This window comes from Buceros rhinoceros, unplaced genomic scaffold (genome assembly GCF_000710305.1).
Source record: "Buceros rhinoceros silvestris isolate BGI_N320 unplaced genomic scaffold, ASM71030v1 scaffold10360, whole genome shotgun sequence".
Lineage (NCBI taxonomy): Eukaryota > Metazoa > Chordata > Aves > Bucerotiformes > Bucerotidae > Buceros > Buceros rhinoceros.
Genome location: NW_010389015.1, coordinates 5,496 through 23,993, shown reverse-complemented (window position 1 = coordinate 23,993; position 18,498 = coordinate 5,496). Strand labels below are relative to the sequence as shown.

Sequence of the window (18,498 nt, the reverse complement as noted above, 5' to 3'; positions counted from 1 at the left end):
CCCATTGCATTTAGCAAGGGATGGAGAGTCTCCTTAAACCTCCTTTTGCTGTTAAGGTATTTATAGAAACTTTTTTTGTCTTTTATGTTAGCAGACAGGTGAAGCTCCAGCTGGGCTTTCACCTTTCTCATCTTCTCCCCGCAGAGTCGCACAGAATCCTTGTAGTTTTTGTGAGTGACTTGCCCCTTCTTCCATAGGCCATAGACTTTCTTTTTCTTCTTGAGCTCTAATCAGAGCTCTCCGTTTAGCCTGGTTCTGCCCTTCTGGCTCATCTTGCGGTTCACTGGGACAGCCTGCTCCTGGGCTTTGAAGATTTCCTCTTGAGAATTGTCCAGGCTTCCTGGACCCCTTTGCCCTTCAGGACTGCCCCCCAAGAGACCCTGCCAACCAGTCTCCTAAAATGGCTGAAGTCTGCCCTCCAGAAGTCCAAGGCAGCAGTTCTGCTGACCCCCCCTCCCTACTGCTTCTATGACTGAAAATTCTATTATCTCATGGTCACTATGTCCAAGACAGCCTCCAACCTTCACATCATCCACAAGTCCTTCTCTGCTGGTAAACAGCAGGTCCAGCAGGGAATCCTCCCTGGTTGGTTCCTTCACCAGCTGTGTGAGGAAGTTGCCTTCTACACACTCTAGGAACCTTCTGGACTCTTTCCTCACTGCTATATTGAATTTCCAGCAGACATCTGGTAAATTGAAGTCACCCACAAGAACTAGTGGCTGTGATCATGAGACTTCTAATTATTTGTAGAATATTTCGTCTACATCTTCTTCCTGGGGGGGTGGTCTATAGCAGACTCCTACTGTGATGTCAGCCCTGTTGGCCTTCCCCCTAATTTTGATCCATAAGCATTCTATCCTTTCATCACCGTTGCTGATCTCCAGACAATCAAAACCCTCCCTAACATACAGTGCCACTCCCTGACTGAGAGTGCACTCAATCCCCTCATCCACATCACTGATAAAGATGATAAAGAGTACAGGCCCCAATACTGAGCCCTGGGGAAACATACCCCAGAATTTGTACTTGAGCTACGAACTTACAAACGCTGAAGGCAAGAAAAGGACTCCAAGTTCATAAGAACGGATCATCAGTTGGGTGCCATTTTTCTCCAAAGCTCCCCAAGCTGCTTTAGATAGATTGGCACTGCAGAGAGAAACAAAGTATTTCAGTGAGGCATGATCTTCACAGCAGAAAAAGCTTAAGTACCACAGCTGTAGCAATACACTTCTGGCAGGTGAACTTCACTGCCACCAGAGCAGCCTTTTCATAAAAAGCTATTTGGGTGTTACTACTATTTTTACAGCACAATGGGAGCAGCAGAGACACTATACTGACAGGTATTCATGGATAATTGTACAAGCCTACTTGTGTCCTACAGATCTATATGACAAATTCAGCCTTTTGAACCTTCCGTGCACATTTCAGAAAGGAACTTGGTATTGGTAAACAGCTTCAATTTGATGACTTCGCAAGATTAAAGGCTGGTTCAGTTATGACTAGTTACACTATAATACACCTACTACAGAGCAATTTTGCAATTGTTAAAATCTTTTGCTCATTGATATATATGAAAACAAGTATTTATCAAAGAGGTATTTTGGTTTAATATGCTATTCAGCACCATGTTGTAGTTAATCCTTCATCAGTATCTGCTATGAAGTAGATTAAGTTGGAGTAAAAAACAAATGCAATTCTGTTGTCAAAACCTACTTCTACAGCAAAATAAAAAGCTTAAACATTACATTTTAACTGACAGACATACTGAATGCTTTTCAATAGCAGCAAATGGTGGAATAGAAGAAACATGAGAAAAATAAAAGCAACCATGACTTTCTGTATTAGGTGGACTCAGTATCACATTTGAATGAACTTAAATCCTTTAAAATGCACTTTAATCACTATTACTATTACAAGCAACTGATGAAATTTTAAGAGCCAGAATATAGAGGATAAGAGATTAAAGTAACCAAGCATGTCAGAGTAAGGATACAAAGATCATAACCTTTATTATATGGGGTTGCACAAAAAAGTTTTGGCAAACCTGAAACATAGCTGTATTTTTCATTCACAGTAAGACATTCTCCCCTCATGTCAAGAAAATTCATGCTCCCTCTTTTGGCAAGAACACTAGATATAAACTAGAAATACAAAGCTAGACTTCAAGCTAGACTGCTGAACAACTCAATCTGACAAAAGGTCAGATTCCAAATATTAGGTATCTATATATTTTGTAACAGTAAGACAGCACAAGATCAACTTTGGCTTAACCCGTATTTATTTTGTAGAAATCAGCATATTCGTGCACTGCATGTGTAAAAGAAGCATAACCCAAGGTTTAAACATACTTATTTCAGGCAAGATTTTGGTGTGATTACCAACAGTTCCTGATAATAATTTCAACCTGCAGCCCCAAAAGGGGCAATGCAATGAAGAAACATTAAATGTGGACAGGAAATCATATCACATAATATTATGAGGATTATGGCAGTAACTCACCTGGGCCTGCAACTGACAAGGACTTTGTATGTGACTTTTAGGTAAGAGGTTTATGGTTTTTTTATGGTTTATGGTTTTTAGCTTTTTTACCTTGTAACTAAGAACCACGCAATCTTCTGGAAGTCGTGAGAGGGTCTCATGTATGTCTTAATGTGAGGCATAGCGTGACTTCGACCTGAGACTTCTGCTGACCATTTGCTAGAAAAAGAAAAGGAATTCCTCTCATATACTGTTTTATTTTGAGGTCCAAAAAAGACTCACATTTTCAATAATACTGTCCTAATACTTGTCATATTTAATACTTGTTTCTCCTACAGAAAGAGTGAAAATGCTTTAAATTTTTAATCCTGAAATCCAGTCTTACCAGTAGTAAGAATGGCTTCTTTACAAGCCAAACAGATCTTGTCCTAAGCATATCATGCTCTCCTAACAAGTTTTTCCATCCCTCCACTCCAGCTAGCACTCAAGAAATAAAGTCCAAACTCCCAACCAATTATTTCTTCTTTGAAGACTGTCAACAGTTATGCCTTTAAGCAAAGAAGCCTGGTACCAAATTAAACCTCACAAAATTCCCCAAGCTTAGTTCAATTTATTATGCGTGAAGTAGAGGCAGAGAGCAACTGATAGATTGTTGACATTCCCCTTCCTCTTCTCTTTTCTGTGCCCCTAAGCCACTGAGAAATTTGAGGGCTTGAGAGCAGAGCTCATACCTATATGCCTATATAAAAACTAGTTAAAAACAACATGGCATTGCTGGAGTAATTCACCATCAATGTTACAGAAGTAAGCTGTAAGCAAGCAGTAAATATGCACGCATACCTGAAGGTATGTAATCATGGTATTTAGAAGCACATTCCACTCACAGATGTTAGTCCTCACTCACAATCAGGAATAAGGCTTCCAAATATACCTTCATTCACCCAAAGAGTTTTCTTTCCTCACTTAATATAGTAGGCTCTGGTTTCGGTTATCACAGTCTTGTTTCCCTAATTTAGCATCCTCTTAGAAAAGGCAAATCAAAAGAATCAATCAGCTCCAAAAAACCACTTTGGTGAACTGTGTTCATTTAAAAGCCCAAGACGACTGAAGTGGAAGGGATGGTTTAATAAATTGACTTTCAAGACTAACTTTCACATGAGTTAAGTCAAGAGGCTTTACTGTTCAGAGGTCAAGGCCTACATAATTTACTAACCCTATGCTCTGACAAAGAAAACTGTTACTGAGAACTGGTCCTGTATTCCTAAAGGGCAACAGCTGAACACCGTATGTGTGTTTGGAGCAAACTAGACATCTTTGTTTTGATGCAAGCCACACTGAAGTCTCTTTCTGAAGAACTAAGACTAAGAAATATATGATAAACAGATTACCAAAGTTGTGTTCCCCTACAGAACTCTACACGTTCCATGCATACAGATTGTAAGACTCAGTAACTTGTTTTAACAGCTGTTGTCAGTTGTGAGATAATTTAGGCAAACATTAAGATAAAGCACAAAAAGTCAGGTAACTCCAGTAACATTGAAGAAATGAAAAACAGTACAACTGAGAATCCAACACAGATTTTCTTTAGAGCTATCTCACTATCCCACCTTACTTGAGGACAAACTTCTCACCCCACTAACAACTGCAATAATTTTGAGATACTGCCTCAGTCTCTGCCTTTTTGCCTCCTTATCACCTTTGACAGACTCAATAAAGTACTGTGTTTTAGCAAGAGTACTACCACTTCTCTTCCATTTACTACAGTCATCTAACTGCAATTAGTTTCAGCTACAGGCGATTGAAACTGGTTTTCCAGAAAGTTAAAATCAGGAAGGAGAGCATACATTTTGACCGTATTTCTTTAGTATGACAGCACACATATGCAAGGACAAAAAGGGAAAGAAAGTGATTATGTTCTCCAGTTAGGTTTGGTTGATTCAGGTTTTTTTTGCTTGGGTGTTTTTTTTGTTGTTGTTGTTTGGTTTTTTTGAAGTAATTACCTCATTGAAAAACTCAGATGCTTTTAGTAAATATTTCTTTGCTAATAATGTTTTTAAGAAATGTTTTCTCTTCAGCCTAGAAGTCAGCTTATCTCCAGACTGCATAGTGGAATGACAAACCAAAAGAACTGGAAGGAGGTTCAGATGGGTAAATATCTCATTTAATCTGTTCTTAATACAGCCAAATTTCAACTTCATCTTAGAACTTTCTTGGCATACTTTATGGAAAAAAACCCCAAAGAATTACAAAAAGCCTAAAGCAAAATACAAAAGCAACTGCTTTGCACAGCAAGGATGAGAGCGTATATCAATATAACAATTTCAGGCTACTTTTAGCCAAATTGGCTGAACACTTCTTAAGCTGTAAACTTCATCAGAATGCAGCTGGCAGAGGATGTACACAGGACTGAACTCATGTTCAGGCATATTCAGTCTCATCAGAGACAAATATGGTAAGTCAAATGCAACTAGCTTTGAGAAATTTTATGGAGCAAAACCATGGCTTGAAGAGGTTATTTTTTTGACAGTTACAGGTTATGGTACCATGTAAACTGAAAAGCTCAAGTGTGAGGTGAAAGAAAGGAGTTACATGAGTAGGTATTAAAGGTCAAGTGTGAGGGGAGAAAAAGGAGTAGGTATTATCAGAATTTGAACAGTAAACCATGAAAGCCTTTTTGATAGTTTAAAATTTTTACACTCCTAGCATCAGAACTTCTTACCACTAATACAGCTTATCTCTAACTTTAGTCTACTAATCCTGACATTTTTACCAGTAACTTGCAGCTACTTCCTCCCTCCCAGTCTTTTGTGACATTTCAATCAGCAGCTTTTCTTCTTTCTTTTTAATTATACAGCCTCTAATGTGATGATTAGGTGCAATAAATTAAAGAGGTAATCTACTTGCCAATTCTTAAAACACAACAGCTTTTGCCCCTCCCATTCCTCCATTTTTCCTAGCAGCTATTTTTGAGCCTCACATAATTCAAGTTTTTGGAAAAGGAGGCGGGAAAAAATATTCTCTAGCATGAATAAGGTATCTTTTGCAATACAGAAAATACTTTGCACTCACTTGCACTGCACTACAAATCTGAATGCTTACAAGTTGTTGCTTTTATATGTACTTAACCACTTGCAAAATTTCAAAATTGTGGGTTTTTTTAAACGTCTGAAATACCTGTTTTATTCTGCAGTGAATTTGAGTTTGAATTTGAAAAGGATACTATACTGCAATCACAGTGCACTTAGACAAAGACATACTGCAAGTATCAACTGGTATTTCCGGCACAAATGAGGTTAAGGAGCAGACATAGGCCCTTTTACAAGCGAAGCTTCTGAGACAAGGAAGTCAGCTAATCCTAACATCATGAAAAATTAATCTGTGCAGACACACTCACCCCATTAGTAGGGTGAGGAATAAGTTATTTTCTACTCCACCATCACTTTCATTATTTATGTCTTCAAATAGTGAATGGGCTTTCCGTCTCAGGATACTGGCAACAAGGCTCGAGCGTAGTTAAAACAACCCTCACCATTAGTCTCAACCATAAGAGAACAGCAAGTCCTCTGTGTAAATGCTCCGTATCTCTCATCTTTTATGAAGTTAGGGGAACAACGTAGCTCTAACTGAGGAGAAAGATGTTCTTTGAAACTTACAGGCCTGAAGAACACAAAGCTCTAATACAACTATTATAGACTTGTCAACAGCAAGACAAACTTGTCAAACCAACTTCTTCCTTCCTTTGAAAATAAAAATTTGACAAGGTAACTGCACAAACATAAGGCATGTGGTATTAAAAGTCAATCAATTAAAATGAGCAGTAAATTGCTGTGACTTGTGTACTGTTAAAGCTGATAGTGTTTTGAAAGCAGCAATTCTCAGAAATTCTTAAGCACTGCAAATCGCTCCTTATCAATTAATAATACTGAAAGACTAGCAACCCTAGCAGAAAGAAAAGTGAGCAAATTGCACCATTCACACAGCAGCTAATCTAGCAGAACAGTCTAGTAATCATTTACTATGATCAGAAAAATGAAGACCATATTAAGTTTAGTCACCTCATTCTTTTCAGAAATTACAGTTCAGAGCTGTGTTATAGGTTAGGTAAATACACTCAACTCCCAGAAGAGATAGAAAAGCAGACCACAGGCATTGTAAGAATCATATGGCTGGGGCAGAGGTCCTATCTCTTAGAGTGAGACTACAGGATATCATTTTCCAACTCTCTTAATCTCTCCCTACTTGCACAAAGGAGCTTCTCCTCCTCCTCTTATACTTTATTATTTATCTTCTTTCAACTCTCGTAGGTTCCCTTATTTCTTGCCGGTTTTATATTATTTTCCCATGAGGTAAAGACAAATTCCTCTAAACTCTCTATTGCCCAAAGCTTTGCATTATGGAAAGTCCTTAAAATAGCTCATCTTATGTTTAATTTGATTGAAAGAGGACCTACATTTTCTGTGTCTCAGGTCACCACAGAGAAAAAGCTGCTACATGTCATCTACTCTATGGTAACAGCTTACATACAGGCTCTCCTCAAGGCTTAGTGTCTTGTATTACTGCAGGGTAAGAATACGCATCTGGGTAGTCACTACACAGCAATTATGCAGGACCACTTGTCATCTGCAACCATTCGACAGATGAATTCAAAACAGTCCTTCTGTTGTTACAGCAGGACCTAGCATGCCCAGTGGGAGAGGTATGAGAGTGTTTTCTCTTTGAATAGGAATAAAACAATGAATGATATTATCAAGTAACATTCCATGTGCTAAATAAGTGACTAGCCAAAAAAAAGCTACATTCTTCTTCCCGTAAGATTTTCATGAGGTATATGCATACAGAAACTGAATTAAGGCTGCACAAACACCTCCAGTTTTATGACCACCTCACTTTTTGAATCATGACTGAACAATCTTGAAGTCTTGAAGGTGTTTGTAGCCTTCTTCCTTTGCCAAATGTGCTCATAGGGCACACTTTCAAAGGCAGGAGAGACAAATCCTCACATGCTTTCTGTTTCAGTTCCATTTCTCGGACATTGACCAGCAAGGCTCACAGCAGTAATGATGTTCACTCCCGAACGGACTGAACATGCAACTAGCAATTGTATTCTCTGCTCTGAATAGATACACAACTTTACACACTCTTACTTAGATACGGGTAAAGCACCTTAGCAGAGCAACTTCCACCTGGAATAGTTAAGTTTCTGGTGAAAGGAATGGGGAGCTGTGGTCTTGTATGAGGTTACCATATTTAATTTGTTTGTTTGTTTTTGATCTGTGCTAAACAACTTTTTCCACTGTTCTCAAAACATGTCTAAGTTTTTAAAGATTCAGCCTGGGGGAGACATCTGGCAGGGAATATGCCAGACTCTTAGAATCTGGTAAAAATAGTAGCATGTGAAAATAGAAGTTCTTAATGGAAAACACCAGGCACCTTTAACAAAAGATGGTATTACCATAAGCGGCCAAGCATTTTTGCAGCACGACTGCTGCCCTCAAAAAACAAAATCAAAAAGCCTTCCTAACCCTGGCATGGCTCAGTTGAAATTCTGTTAAAACCAAGGCAAAAATAGGAAAGTGAAATACAACTGTAAATTAAAAAAAAAAAAAAAAAAGAGGTAAGAGGAGTAACATTATTCTAGTTCAGCAAAGGAAAGCTGAAATAGAAGTTTACAGAATCCAAAATTGGTATTGTCCTCCATTAGCATCAATATCCTATATGATTTTTTACAAATAAATAGAACATTTTGACTGTGTTTTGGAGATAAGACCAGCAGATAAGGAACTAAACGCTTTTATTTTAAGGAGTTTAAGAATATCATACTTCTGACCGCATCCCCTTATTTTGTTTAACACGCAAACACTACAGCATTGTAAGTTTAAACATACAGTCTGAGAAAAGAAACTGCACAGAATTGAGTTCTACTTACTGAAAATAAGAATGCAACCACAGCTGTTTCTGTGCTGTCTGTATACTGTATGGGAGCGAGCCACCAGCTAAGGGAAAAACAGAACATGTACATTTGTTTTTTGAAAGACATTCTAAAAGCAGCAAACTTCTTAGGGAATAAGCTATCTGTCCTATCCTCGTGACTTATTTTCAGAAAATAGTTAAATTCTCCATTAGTACAAAATAGTTGTTGGATTTTTTTTCATTCTTATAGCAAGTTCTTATTAACAAGTTCCTAAACACTACAGAGCAGGTTTACACTAGGAAAAAAAAAAAAACAGTATACTGGCTACAGAATTAAGTCCTCTTAGAAGACAGATGTTTATGGGTAAATTTTTGTTATGATACTACTTGCAATCAACCAATTAGAATCATTACCCATATAAGCAGCTTCCAGGTTAAAAAAAAAAGACCACCAAACAAAATTTTAAAAAGCAAAAACCTCTCTGATGAAATTGGATTTGTATTGATTTGATCTCTGGCTAATGCACATTGTGATTTCTTGAAATGGATTTAACAAAGAATCGACCATGGCATCCTGAATCACCTGAGGGTTGTGTATTAAAACAATGCAAAACCTGTCCAGGACAACACCACCAGTTACAAAAGCTTACTACTCTCAGGAAAACACTAACTACCGGAGTCCACAGAGTTGTTATCTTGCACAAATACAGAGTTCTGTAATTCGTCAAGTTACTTCACAATATGAAAGTAACAGTAAGGAGTCATTGTGCAGATGATTGCATCTCTGACTTTCAAGAGCATCAACTTTGCTAAACAGATGCTGTAGACAAGACTATTTGGAAAGACCCTGACTTACTTGTAGGAATCAGAGACACCTATGAACTCACTGGCTACAGTTTCTACAGATGTCCAAACACTACTCAATTCAGAGCGAAGATAGAGAGCTGAAAGCATTCCTTCTAGCCCTGTGTTCAAACTCCAGTTGTTGGAGTTCAGCAGCTACTCTACTCCATACTGTATAGCAGTATAGGTATCTGGCTTTGAACAGGAACATGTTTATGGATTCAACAACGCCAAAGAATAACTCAAGTTGGAAGCACCTTCTGCAAATCATCTAGAAAATCCCTGCTGAAAGCAGGGCTGAACAGAGCATGTTGCTCAGTACAGCGTACTGTCAGGTTTTAAGTATCTCCAAGAAGGGAGATGTTACAACCTTTCTAAGCAGCCTGTTTTATTTCAACATCAGAAAACATTTCTGCTGTAAGGGGACACTGGAATCTCCTGTATCTCACTTTATTATTGCTTGTTTTTCTTTCACTGGTCAAGAAACTGCCTCTACCTTCCATCCTCCTATCAGCTATTTATATACATTGATAAGATCTCCCAGGAGAGTTCTCTTCTCCAGGTTGATAAATTATCCAGCTCTCAGCATCATCTTGTATGACAATGCTCTAATCCCTTGTTCATCTCTGTGGGCTTTTGCTGGACTTGATTCAGCATGTCCATGTCTGCCTGGTACTGGGAAGCCAACAACTGGACACAGCATTCTAGATGTAGTCTCGCCAGGGCTAAATAGAGGGGATGAGTCACCTCCTGGTAACATGCTTCCTTACACAGCCTAGGATGCTGTTGCATTTATTGTCAGAAGGGAGCACTGCTGGCTAATCTTTAGCTTAATGACCACCAGCGCTCCCAGGTCTTTTTCTGCAGAGCTGCCTTCCCTCAGTCAACCTCCATGTGTACTGGTGCCTGGGGTTATTCTTGGTCCAGCACAGGCCTTCGCATTGTTCTCTGCTGAACTGCATGAGGTTCCCATCAGCCCATTTCTCCAGCCTGTACAATCTCTCTGCATGGCAGCACAATCATCTGATACACCCACTCCTGAGTCTGTATCATTTGCAAACTCACAGACTGTGTACTCTGCCCCATAATCCAGGTCATTAATGAAGACATTAAACTCACGGGCCCAGTAACAAGGCTTGGCACGCACCGCCACTAGTGGCTGACCTCCCGCTGGTCTTCGTGCCATTGATCACAACCACTGAGGCTTGCCGGGCCGGTAAACAGTGCTGGCCCCCCCCCGCCACTAGTGGCTGACCTCCAGCTGGTCTTCGTGCCATTGATCACAACCACTGAGGCTTGCCAGTTCAGCCAGTTTCCAGTCTGCCTCACTGTCCAGCCACCCAGCCTGTAATTTATTAGGTTGTCCGTAATGACGTTATAGGAGACAGTATCAAAAGCCTTCTTAAAGTTAAGATGAACAACATCCAATGCACTCTTCTCATTCATCAAATCAGTCATCTCATTGTACAAGGACAGCAGGTTAATAAACAATTTCTCCTTTATAAATCCATGCTGGCTACTCCTGATTACGTTTCTTGTCCATCATATGTTTAGAAATGGTTTCCAGGATTCTTTGCTCCGTTACCTTCCCCAGGATCAAGGTGACACTGATAGGCCTATAGCACCCCAAATCCTCCCTTCTTACCCTTCCAAGACAGGAAAAAATTCCTTTCTTTCAGTCCTCATGAATCTCTTCCAATTGCCTTGATGTTTTGAAGACTAATCAAAACAGCCAGCTCCCGTGCATGGGTGTAACTCACGTTAAGCGTTTGCTTTCGAGAAACAGAAGCTTCACTGCATCAGAACACTGCAATACCTCTTCCTCTTTCAGGCTGGCTGGGGTTACACTTTCTATACCAACACACTGACTTCATGAGCACACATATGGGAAGACTGAACAGAACTACTGCATATTGCAATATTAAAAAGAGACTAATGAGTGGTAAAACATTCTCCATTGTGTCTGATGTGCAGGATGACACTGCAAAGAAAACACAAGGAGAACCTGGCACACTCAAATCTGAGTTTTCTGCCAAAATTAAAGTATGAGTGGAGCTAGAAGAGTGGGCAACAGCTGTTTTTTTCCTATACAGTGATGTATGAACATGGCTATACAGACTTAAACATTACATACCAGTGCCCAGAAAGCTTTTCATATTCAATCACAACAGTAGAGTTGGAGTCAGAGCTCCAGTAACAGTAATAAAAGAATTCTACTGCCATCTATTCTACCAAGTTGTCAGGAGGTTAACAATTTCAGGTTCATTCAGCATCAACCACTGATTTAATTTTGCAGGACATTATGACCACAAAGAGCTAATAAATCAGTTTTCATCTGCTTACCAGGATATCCTTCCAGACTCTGTCTCACATTGCTCACAGTAGGATAAACCTTCATGGGGGTAGGAAAAAAAAATAAACAAACCAATAACACAGTTCTAAATACACAAGCTCTAAATATACAAACAAAAAATCACCTTAAAGAAAGCTTAAGCAAAAGAAAAAAATCTCCACATGAAAAGCTTTATTTTTCAGAATTAGTAAAACTACATTGCAACTTAAGGCTAGTTGTGTGCCAGTTACAAAGAAAGTTCTTAATATTTTTACTACTCTTGGAGAGCTTACCGAAATTAGCTAAGCAAGACTCAAACAATCCTGCTTCAAACACTTCCATGGTGGTCAAATTTTAACATTATTTTATGAAATTTTTAGATTCATATTTCAAACATGAGTATGAAGGCACAGTTAGCACAGGGTAAGGACATAATTTGACATTATTTTCTCCTTGATTTAACAAGCATCTACCACAAAATTGCTTCTGCTCCTCCCCTTAATTTTGCTAATAACCAAAATAACCAGGTTAGAAAATAATTTGGTTTAGGTATCAATCACTCAGGTTTCAATTTCATCTCAGTAGCAGAAACAGCTGCATCTACAAAACTCAATGGAAGACTAGCTATAGAACGAGAATATAATTTTGATTAGATTATATATACTCTACAGTCATGCAGAAGGAAATTTTAGTACACTTTTGTAGTATACCATGCATGAGTACATGTCACTAAGTGGCATCCTTACGGTTTCAGGATGAAAACTACAGTAGTGTCTTCCAACAGTTAAAAGCAAAGCAATGACTAAGATCTAAACAACAAATGAATAAATGTTAAATAAAAGTCACTAAAAGACATACCAAATAAACTGGAACATCACATTTAAGGAGAGTTGTCACACTGCTGCCTGCAGCCACCAGGCTCTCCTGGAACTCCGAGCAGAGCCATTTGGACCCATCAGCTCCCACTGAACCAATGCTTGAGAACTGTCCAACAACAGGCCAGGATTCCTGTGCTGGTATTGATGAAGCATGCTCTTTCAAGAGCTAGTGAGGGAAATTAAAACACTAGTAAGACTTCAACAGGCAAAGAATACCTTAATTAGTGGTTTGATATCGCCTCTGATACAATAAATCCTCTATAAATCAGTTCTGACAAAAGAGTTTAACGTTCATACTGTCTATTTAACTTTGCAACAAAGAAGTCATGAGGCTCTCCAAATAAACCCTCTGTTCCTTCAAAAGATCAAACATCACAAATTTCATCCAAAAGCACCAAAGCCAACCATTAAATAATGGGTAAAAAGAATGCCAACAGCTCTTCCTAAAAACACGAAACATTAACTTCAGAAGTCACAATAAATTAACCAGATCTTTTTCTATTTGGTGGTTATTGACCATAAAATTCCTCTCACATCCTAAAGACCCAGCTACAATAGAAGTCTGCAATAAGAGGGGAAAAAAAAAATTGAAGAGAAAATTGAAATAATCCTTTCAAAGGAGTTCTTTAGCTGTGAATGGAGTTCAAAGTCACATTAAAAACAGATGCATACGGGAACATTTTAGATTTTATGTAGTGACTACCTTTCCACACCTTCTACAAAGGACACATAATTAAATGGCTTCAGTCACCAGGTTTATCTGCATTGTCACTAAAAAAAATAATCTTTTTTATCACAGAAACATTTGCTACAAGACCATCTTTATCCTTTAGAGGCATTTCCTGTTTTGTTTTCATTTGGTGTCTTACGAAGCAAAAAACCCTATGAAAGTAGCATATATCAGAAAGGGCAAGCTCTTTACAAGCAAGGGAGGTTTAAAAGAGTAACCTCTGATCAAAAGCAATGGAACAAACAGACATTTTTATGTCACTCACGTTTGCCATGGATAGCATTAGAATGCCACATAAAATTCACAATGGTATTTGAAATAATGCCACTTCAGCAGTAAGTGCACGTTGAAAATTCCCCAATTATGAAAGGCATTTAACACGTGACAAGAAATATCTTCCCTGATTCTAAATAAATAAATACTGCAAAACAAGGGGCCCTATGAACATGAAGTATGTAATCTTGTATGAAGATTTACCATTATGGCTTATCAAAACAATGAGGGGGGGCTGTGTGTGTAAAAAAAAAAAAATTATCTGTGTTCCTAATTATTCAAAAAATAAAACCTCAAGATCTTAGAAATGTAACAGAATTAAACTAAAAACCTGACTGAATTGATAAAATCTGCTATGTGCAAACTCGTTTTTGGTCATTTTTTTTTGCCAGGTCATTAGAGAAAAAAAATATAATATCCCCTAACATTTTAATAAATAAGCCTCTTTCCTATGTGCAGGCAAGTCTATATCAACACATCTCTCCTCGGTGAGCACCCTTCAAAAAGGCTGTTATTTGGTTCCCAGTCATAGAAGAATTGGATTTTGATGGTGTCACACTTGTTAGAAACACCAACAGCGGACGGGAAGACATGTGAGTGATGGAGACGCCTCAGATACCTGTAAGCACATGACAATTCAGACCACAAGCTGATTATGGTAATCATGCCCAGGAATATTACATGCAATGTCTACACTGTCATAAGCTGCAAGCTTATGTTACTGCTAACCTAAACTGTAACAACGTATTAAAAGATTGTTGATCACAGCTGTAAAAATTGAAAGAAACCAAAGAACACTCTCCAAAATTATATTTACAGTTAAAATGATATTAACAAAAAAAGTCCACAGTTTTAGTACCTTTCTGAGCCTAAGATGACCCCACTTTTCTTTATCAGCACCTTGATATCGTCCAGGGGTAGAACCAAGCAGATACACTCTACAGAAAGTAAAAACACCACTGAAGTTATTTGCAGCTCTGGAATGTTTTGGTTTGTAAAGTATTAAGGTATTTAAGTAAAACCTATCAGCAAGATTGAATACACAAGTGCAACCAGAAATACTTAATCCTTCACACTTAAGATTTACAATACAAAGTGGATTTTCAGCTATATAATTAATGATTATCATCCTATATGGCTGTGAGGATATTCTATAGCACAGACAAGAACTGCATCTATTTTTGTGTACAAAAATGAAGATGAAAGGTGATGTTAGCAATAAATCAAATAGCTTGTTTAGCACAGAACCGGCCATAGAATTTTGAGTAAAGCCAGTCTATTGCTACATCCAAATCAACAGATTCAGGTATGAGTTTTCATTTGGGCACATAATAGCTCAGATGCAAAGTACAGCTTTTTCAACTGCCTTCTTTGTAATGGTTTACAAAGGTGGTAATGTTTTCATGGTTTTTCCCTGAAAACAGGGACCAGCCCAGAGTCATAATAAACGGATGCTTTAAGAAGCTGTTCCTTACTGCATCTCATGCCTAGCTTTATCCATGATTTAATGTCCCCTATTTATTTCATACGGCAAGGAACCGATCCTTACCCTAACACATGTCTCTTCCTTCACCCATGCATAAACTCACACCAGCTGGGGCTCAGCCAAGCTGTCCAAGCTCAGGCAGATGACCAACTGAAGAACAGCAGCTCAGGCTGTTAGCTCACCTGACTATAAGGTACATGATTTTATTTCCTTTTTTTTTTTCACCCTCCAATCTTGTAAGATTCCACGTCAAGAAAGAAAGCACATTTTATGTACTAAAACTAGACAAGGTTTCAGTCTCTTTTCCACCACAGTTTGACCTTTTAGAGCTTTTCTACAAATTTTTGTCAACTTATAAAACTGCTATTAAGCAGCTGAGGAGATTTATGGTTTCTGTAGTAAATAACACGTTCCAGTGGACATGCACGATATATCTATTAGAAGTAAATGAAGGATCCTGATTTTAAGCAATATCAGCAATGTGATGTTAGAGATGACTGTTTCAAGACAGAGTGTACTATTATTTAACACGACATTGCCTACCAGATAAACCCATGACTGCAACAGGCAAAAGTCTGTACATATGTATATGGATTGAACTTTGCTTTAGAAGTACAGAAGCCTATTATTAAAATCCTCATTACACTAATCTTTGCTTATATGATCCCTCTTACATTGACTCACCAAATAAAACACGAAGTTGGTCAATTCAACATAATCTGCAAGGGATATAGTTTAAAAAACTATCTAAAATTAAACTCATGTTTGAACACCTAAGTCTGAAACAAAGTAAGCTTACAAAACAAACTGATGATCTAATAGATTCTAACAGAGATGTTTAAAATTTTTTTGAAAAAAAAAATCATGCAAGTTACTGTAAACACGAGATAACTTATACCTTGTCTCTGACAAATCATGTTCTTGAATCCGATCTATCCATTCCTTGAGCGTAGGAGAATTGTAAGCCGTCAAATAACTTATTAGGTCAGATTTAAAATTAGTTTCAGATTCACCAGCAGAACCACTTGTTCCCTGAGGTAGCCTTGGATACAGAGGGCTTAACCATATTCTAAAAACAAAGCCACGAAAACAAGGATACCACACATTAACACACAGTTTTAGTAAGTGATTAAAGCACATCTGAAGGTCCTAAATGAATATTAAAAAGATTTATTGTGAAACTAACTATACATCAACGCTCCTTTACTTCACAATTAAAGACTCATCAAATGTTATACCAGATACCATAAGACTGTTTTCCTTTAGTATTAATCTCAACACATTTATCCATGCATATGTTTACAGCTTTCACCACTCTTAAACAGGTCAGGCTCAGACTCAACAACCAGCAGCCCTTACAGCAGGATTTTCTGTGTGAATAGAACACCGCAATGCATTCTAAGTTACTGATTTGTGTAATGATACAGAAAAACACCCATTAGAGCACCTGAAAGTTCTGCATAGTTTGAAGGGTAGCCCACAACAATAACTTGCCTCTCCAGAATTTCCATCAGAATAAAACAGGGTGGGCATTACATATGGAAAACATTTAGCATTTTTTTCCAGTCACACATTATTGTATCCATGGAAACCAAAAGGTTCTGCATTATCAGCTTGACAACATGTTGATACTATCCTTTGTAACCCAGAAGCCCATTAAACAGAGACTGAGTTTAAGGTACCAGCTAGCTCAGGTCATAATTTTGTTTACAGTAGAAAGCAAGTACAGTTCAGGCAGTTCAGGCTGAGACAGCTACCAAGAAAATAGGTTTGATTTTATTTTTTTAAGTATAGCTCTATCTTAAGAGTGTGAGACTTGTAGTACTGGATCACTTGACCTAGTACTTTGTCTCCAGCAGTAGCAGATACCCATGGAAAGTATTAAAGTAAACTAAACCTGCAAGAGATGGTTGCTTACCCCTGCGTTTTCTGGTGCCAGTCTTCAGCAATAAGATTGGACGTATGTATCACAACTCGAAGACCTTCTTCATATAACAACAACATCATTTTCCTTTAAAAAATAGATACACTTCATCTATTTCAAGTACACTGAGAGTAAGAGATAAATTAACAATTCATTAAAACGCTCCAAGGTAATTATTTTCAGAAGATCTGTTCTGCATAGTGCACTCAGACTCCAGTCCACATGCGTGCCAAACTCCCATGTTATTCACTAGATTATCCTCATATATGTTGTGAGCAGCATCATACAATAATTCCAGAGTGCTGCTTAATATCTCATGCAACGGATTTCCCCAAACAAAAAAGAATATTTCCAAAACACTTTTCATATTTGCTGCTTTTCAGATAAACTTATACATTTGCAGGTAGTTAAGGAACATTTACAGCTTTTACTTAGAGCCTCTACTTACTGCTGAATTTATTAAATTCTAGTTCTTTTCTCTGAAAATTTTTAAAATAAAAGAAGATATGTAGGTAACTAACCACTTGGTTGCAAGAAAGCTATTTATCTACCATAAATTTAAACTCAAGCTACGGCACAAAGGAGTTTTAAAACTAATACTGAATTAAAAATAGAATTCTGGGTTTTTTGTAACATAAGTGCTCCGTTTTTTATATACATAATACTAGACACTAGTCGGTAGTCCAGCGATGGTAACTGCATGTACCAACTCTGTGGCCATCTTCAGAAGTGGAGCTTTCTGCTTCATAGCTGCTACTTACGTGTGGTGAGTTCCAAATGCAATATCCAGTTTAGCCTACAAAATTAAAAAGTTAATAATTAGAAGTTCCTATTGTGCATTCCTATATGCACGAGTGTTAAAGGAGCACGTTCTTCTTCATTTTGTTTCATATCACTGCTCTCTAGTGGAGAAATCACAAAATACATTATTTTTCCCCTCATCTCCTTTAAATGCACTCTGTAATTCCTAGAAGATAGGTTTTAAATGCCAGCAGGTCAAGGGAAGTGATCCTTGCCCTCTATTCAGCAGTGGTGAGGTGATACATGCAGTACCGATTTCATTCCTGGGCTCCACAGTACAGGACAGATGCAGACATACTGCAGAGTCCATTGAAGGGACACTAATATGAATAAGGTACTGGAATATCTCCCCTACGAGTACAGGCTAAGAGAGCCTGGACTATTTAGCTTGTAGAAGAGAAGGCTCAGAGGGGATCAGACCAGTGCGTATAAATACCTGAAGGGAAGGTGCAAAGAAGGGAGAGCCAGTTCTTTTCAGTGGTGCCCAGTGGCAGGACCAGAAGTATTGGGCACAAACTGAAACACAGGAGGTTCCCTCTCAACTTCAGGAAAAACTTTTTTGCTGTGAGGGTGACTGAGCACCAGCATGTGTTGCCCAGAGAGGTGTGAAGTCTCCATCCTTGGAGATACTCAAAACCTATCAGGCCATTGTCCTGAACAACTGGCTCTAGGTGGCCCTGTTTGAACACTGGAGTTGGACGTTCTGTGATTCTGAAGCATGTGATGACTGTTACAAGCAGCTTACCTGCTAACATTGCAAAGAAAAGGACAGGAGCCAGACTGAAACACTTTTTTTGGTTTTATCAGTGCTGTGCTCTTATTAAAAGAGTATTTACAACACAA

At 38.2% G+C, this 18,498-nt stretch overlaps 1 protein-coding gene across 1 annotated transcript in view; it reads right to left on the bottom strand.

Annotated features, from left to right (window-relative positions):
• Positions 1-1,031: 1,031 nt before the first annotated feature.
• Positions 1,032-18,498, bottom strand: part of TDP1 (tyrosyl-DNA phosphodiesterase 1) — a 22,538-nt gene continuing 5,071 nt past the window's right edge. The window contains exons 5-13 of the mRNA XM_010132480.1: positions 17,616-17,650; positions 16,849-16,941; positions 15,829-15,999; positions 14,304-14,382; positions 12,422-12,607; positions 11,575-11,623; positions 8,405-8,471; positions 2,590-2,697; positions 1,032-1,146 (exon numbers count right to left, since the gene is read on the bottom strand). Of these exons, the coding sequence (XP_010130782.1) occupies positions 1,032-1,146; positions 2,590-2,697; positions 8,405-8,471; positions 11,575-11,623; positions 12,422-12,607; positions 14,304-14,382; positions 15,829-15,999; positions 16,849-16,941; positions 17,616-17,650 (903 nt within the window). The remainder of the gene's footprint in view (positions 1,147-2,589; positions 2,698-8,404; positions 8,472-11,574; positions 11,624-12,421; positions 12,608-14,303; positions 14,383-15,828; positions 16,000-16,848; positions 16,942-17,615; positions 17,651-18,498) is intronic.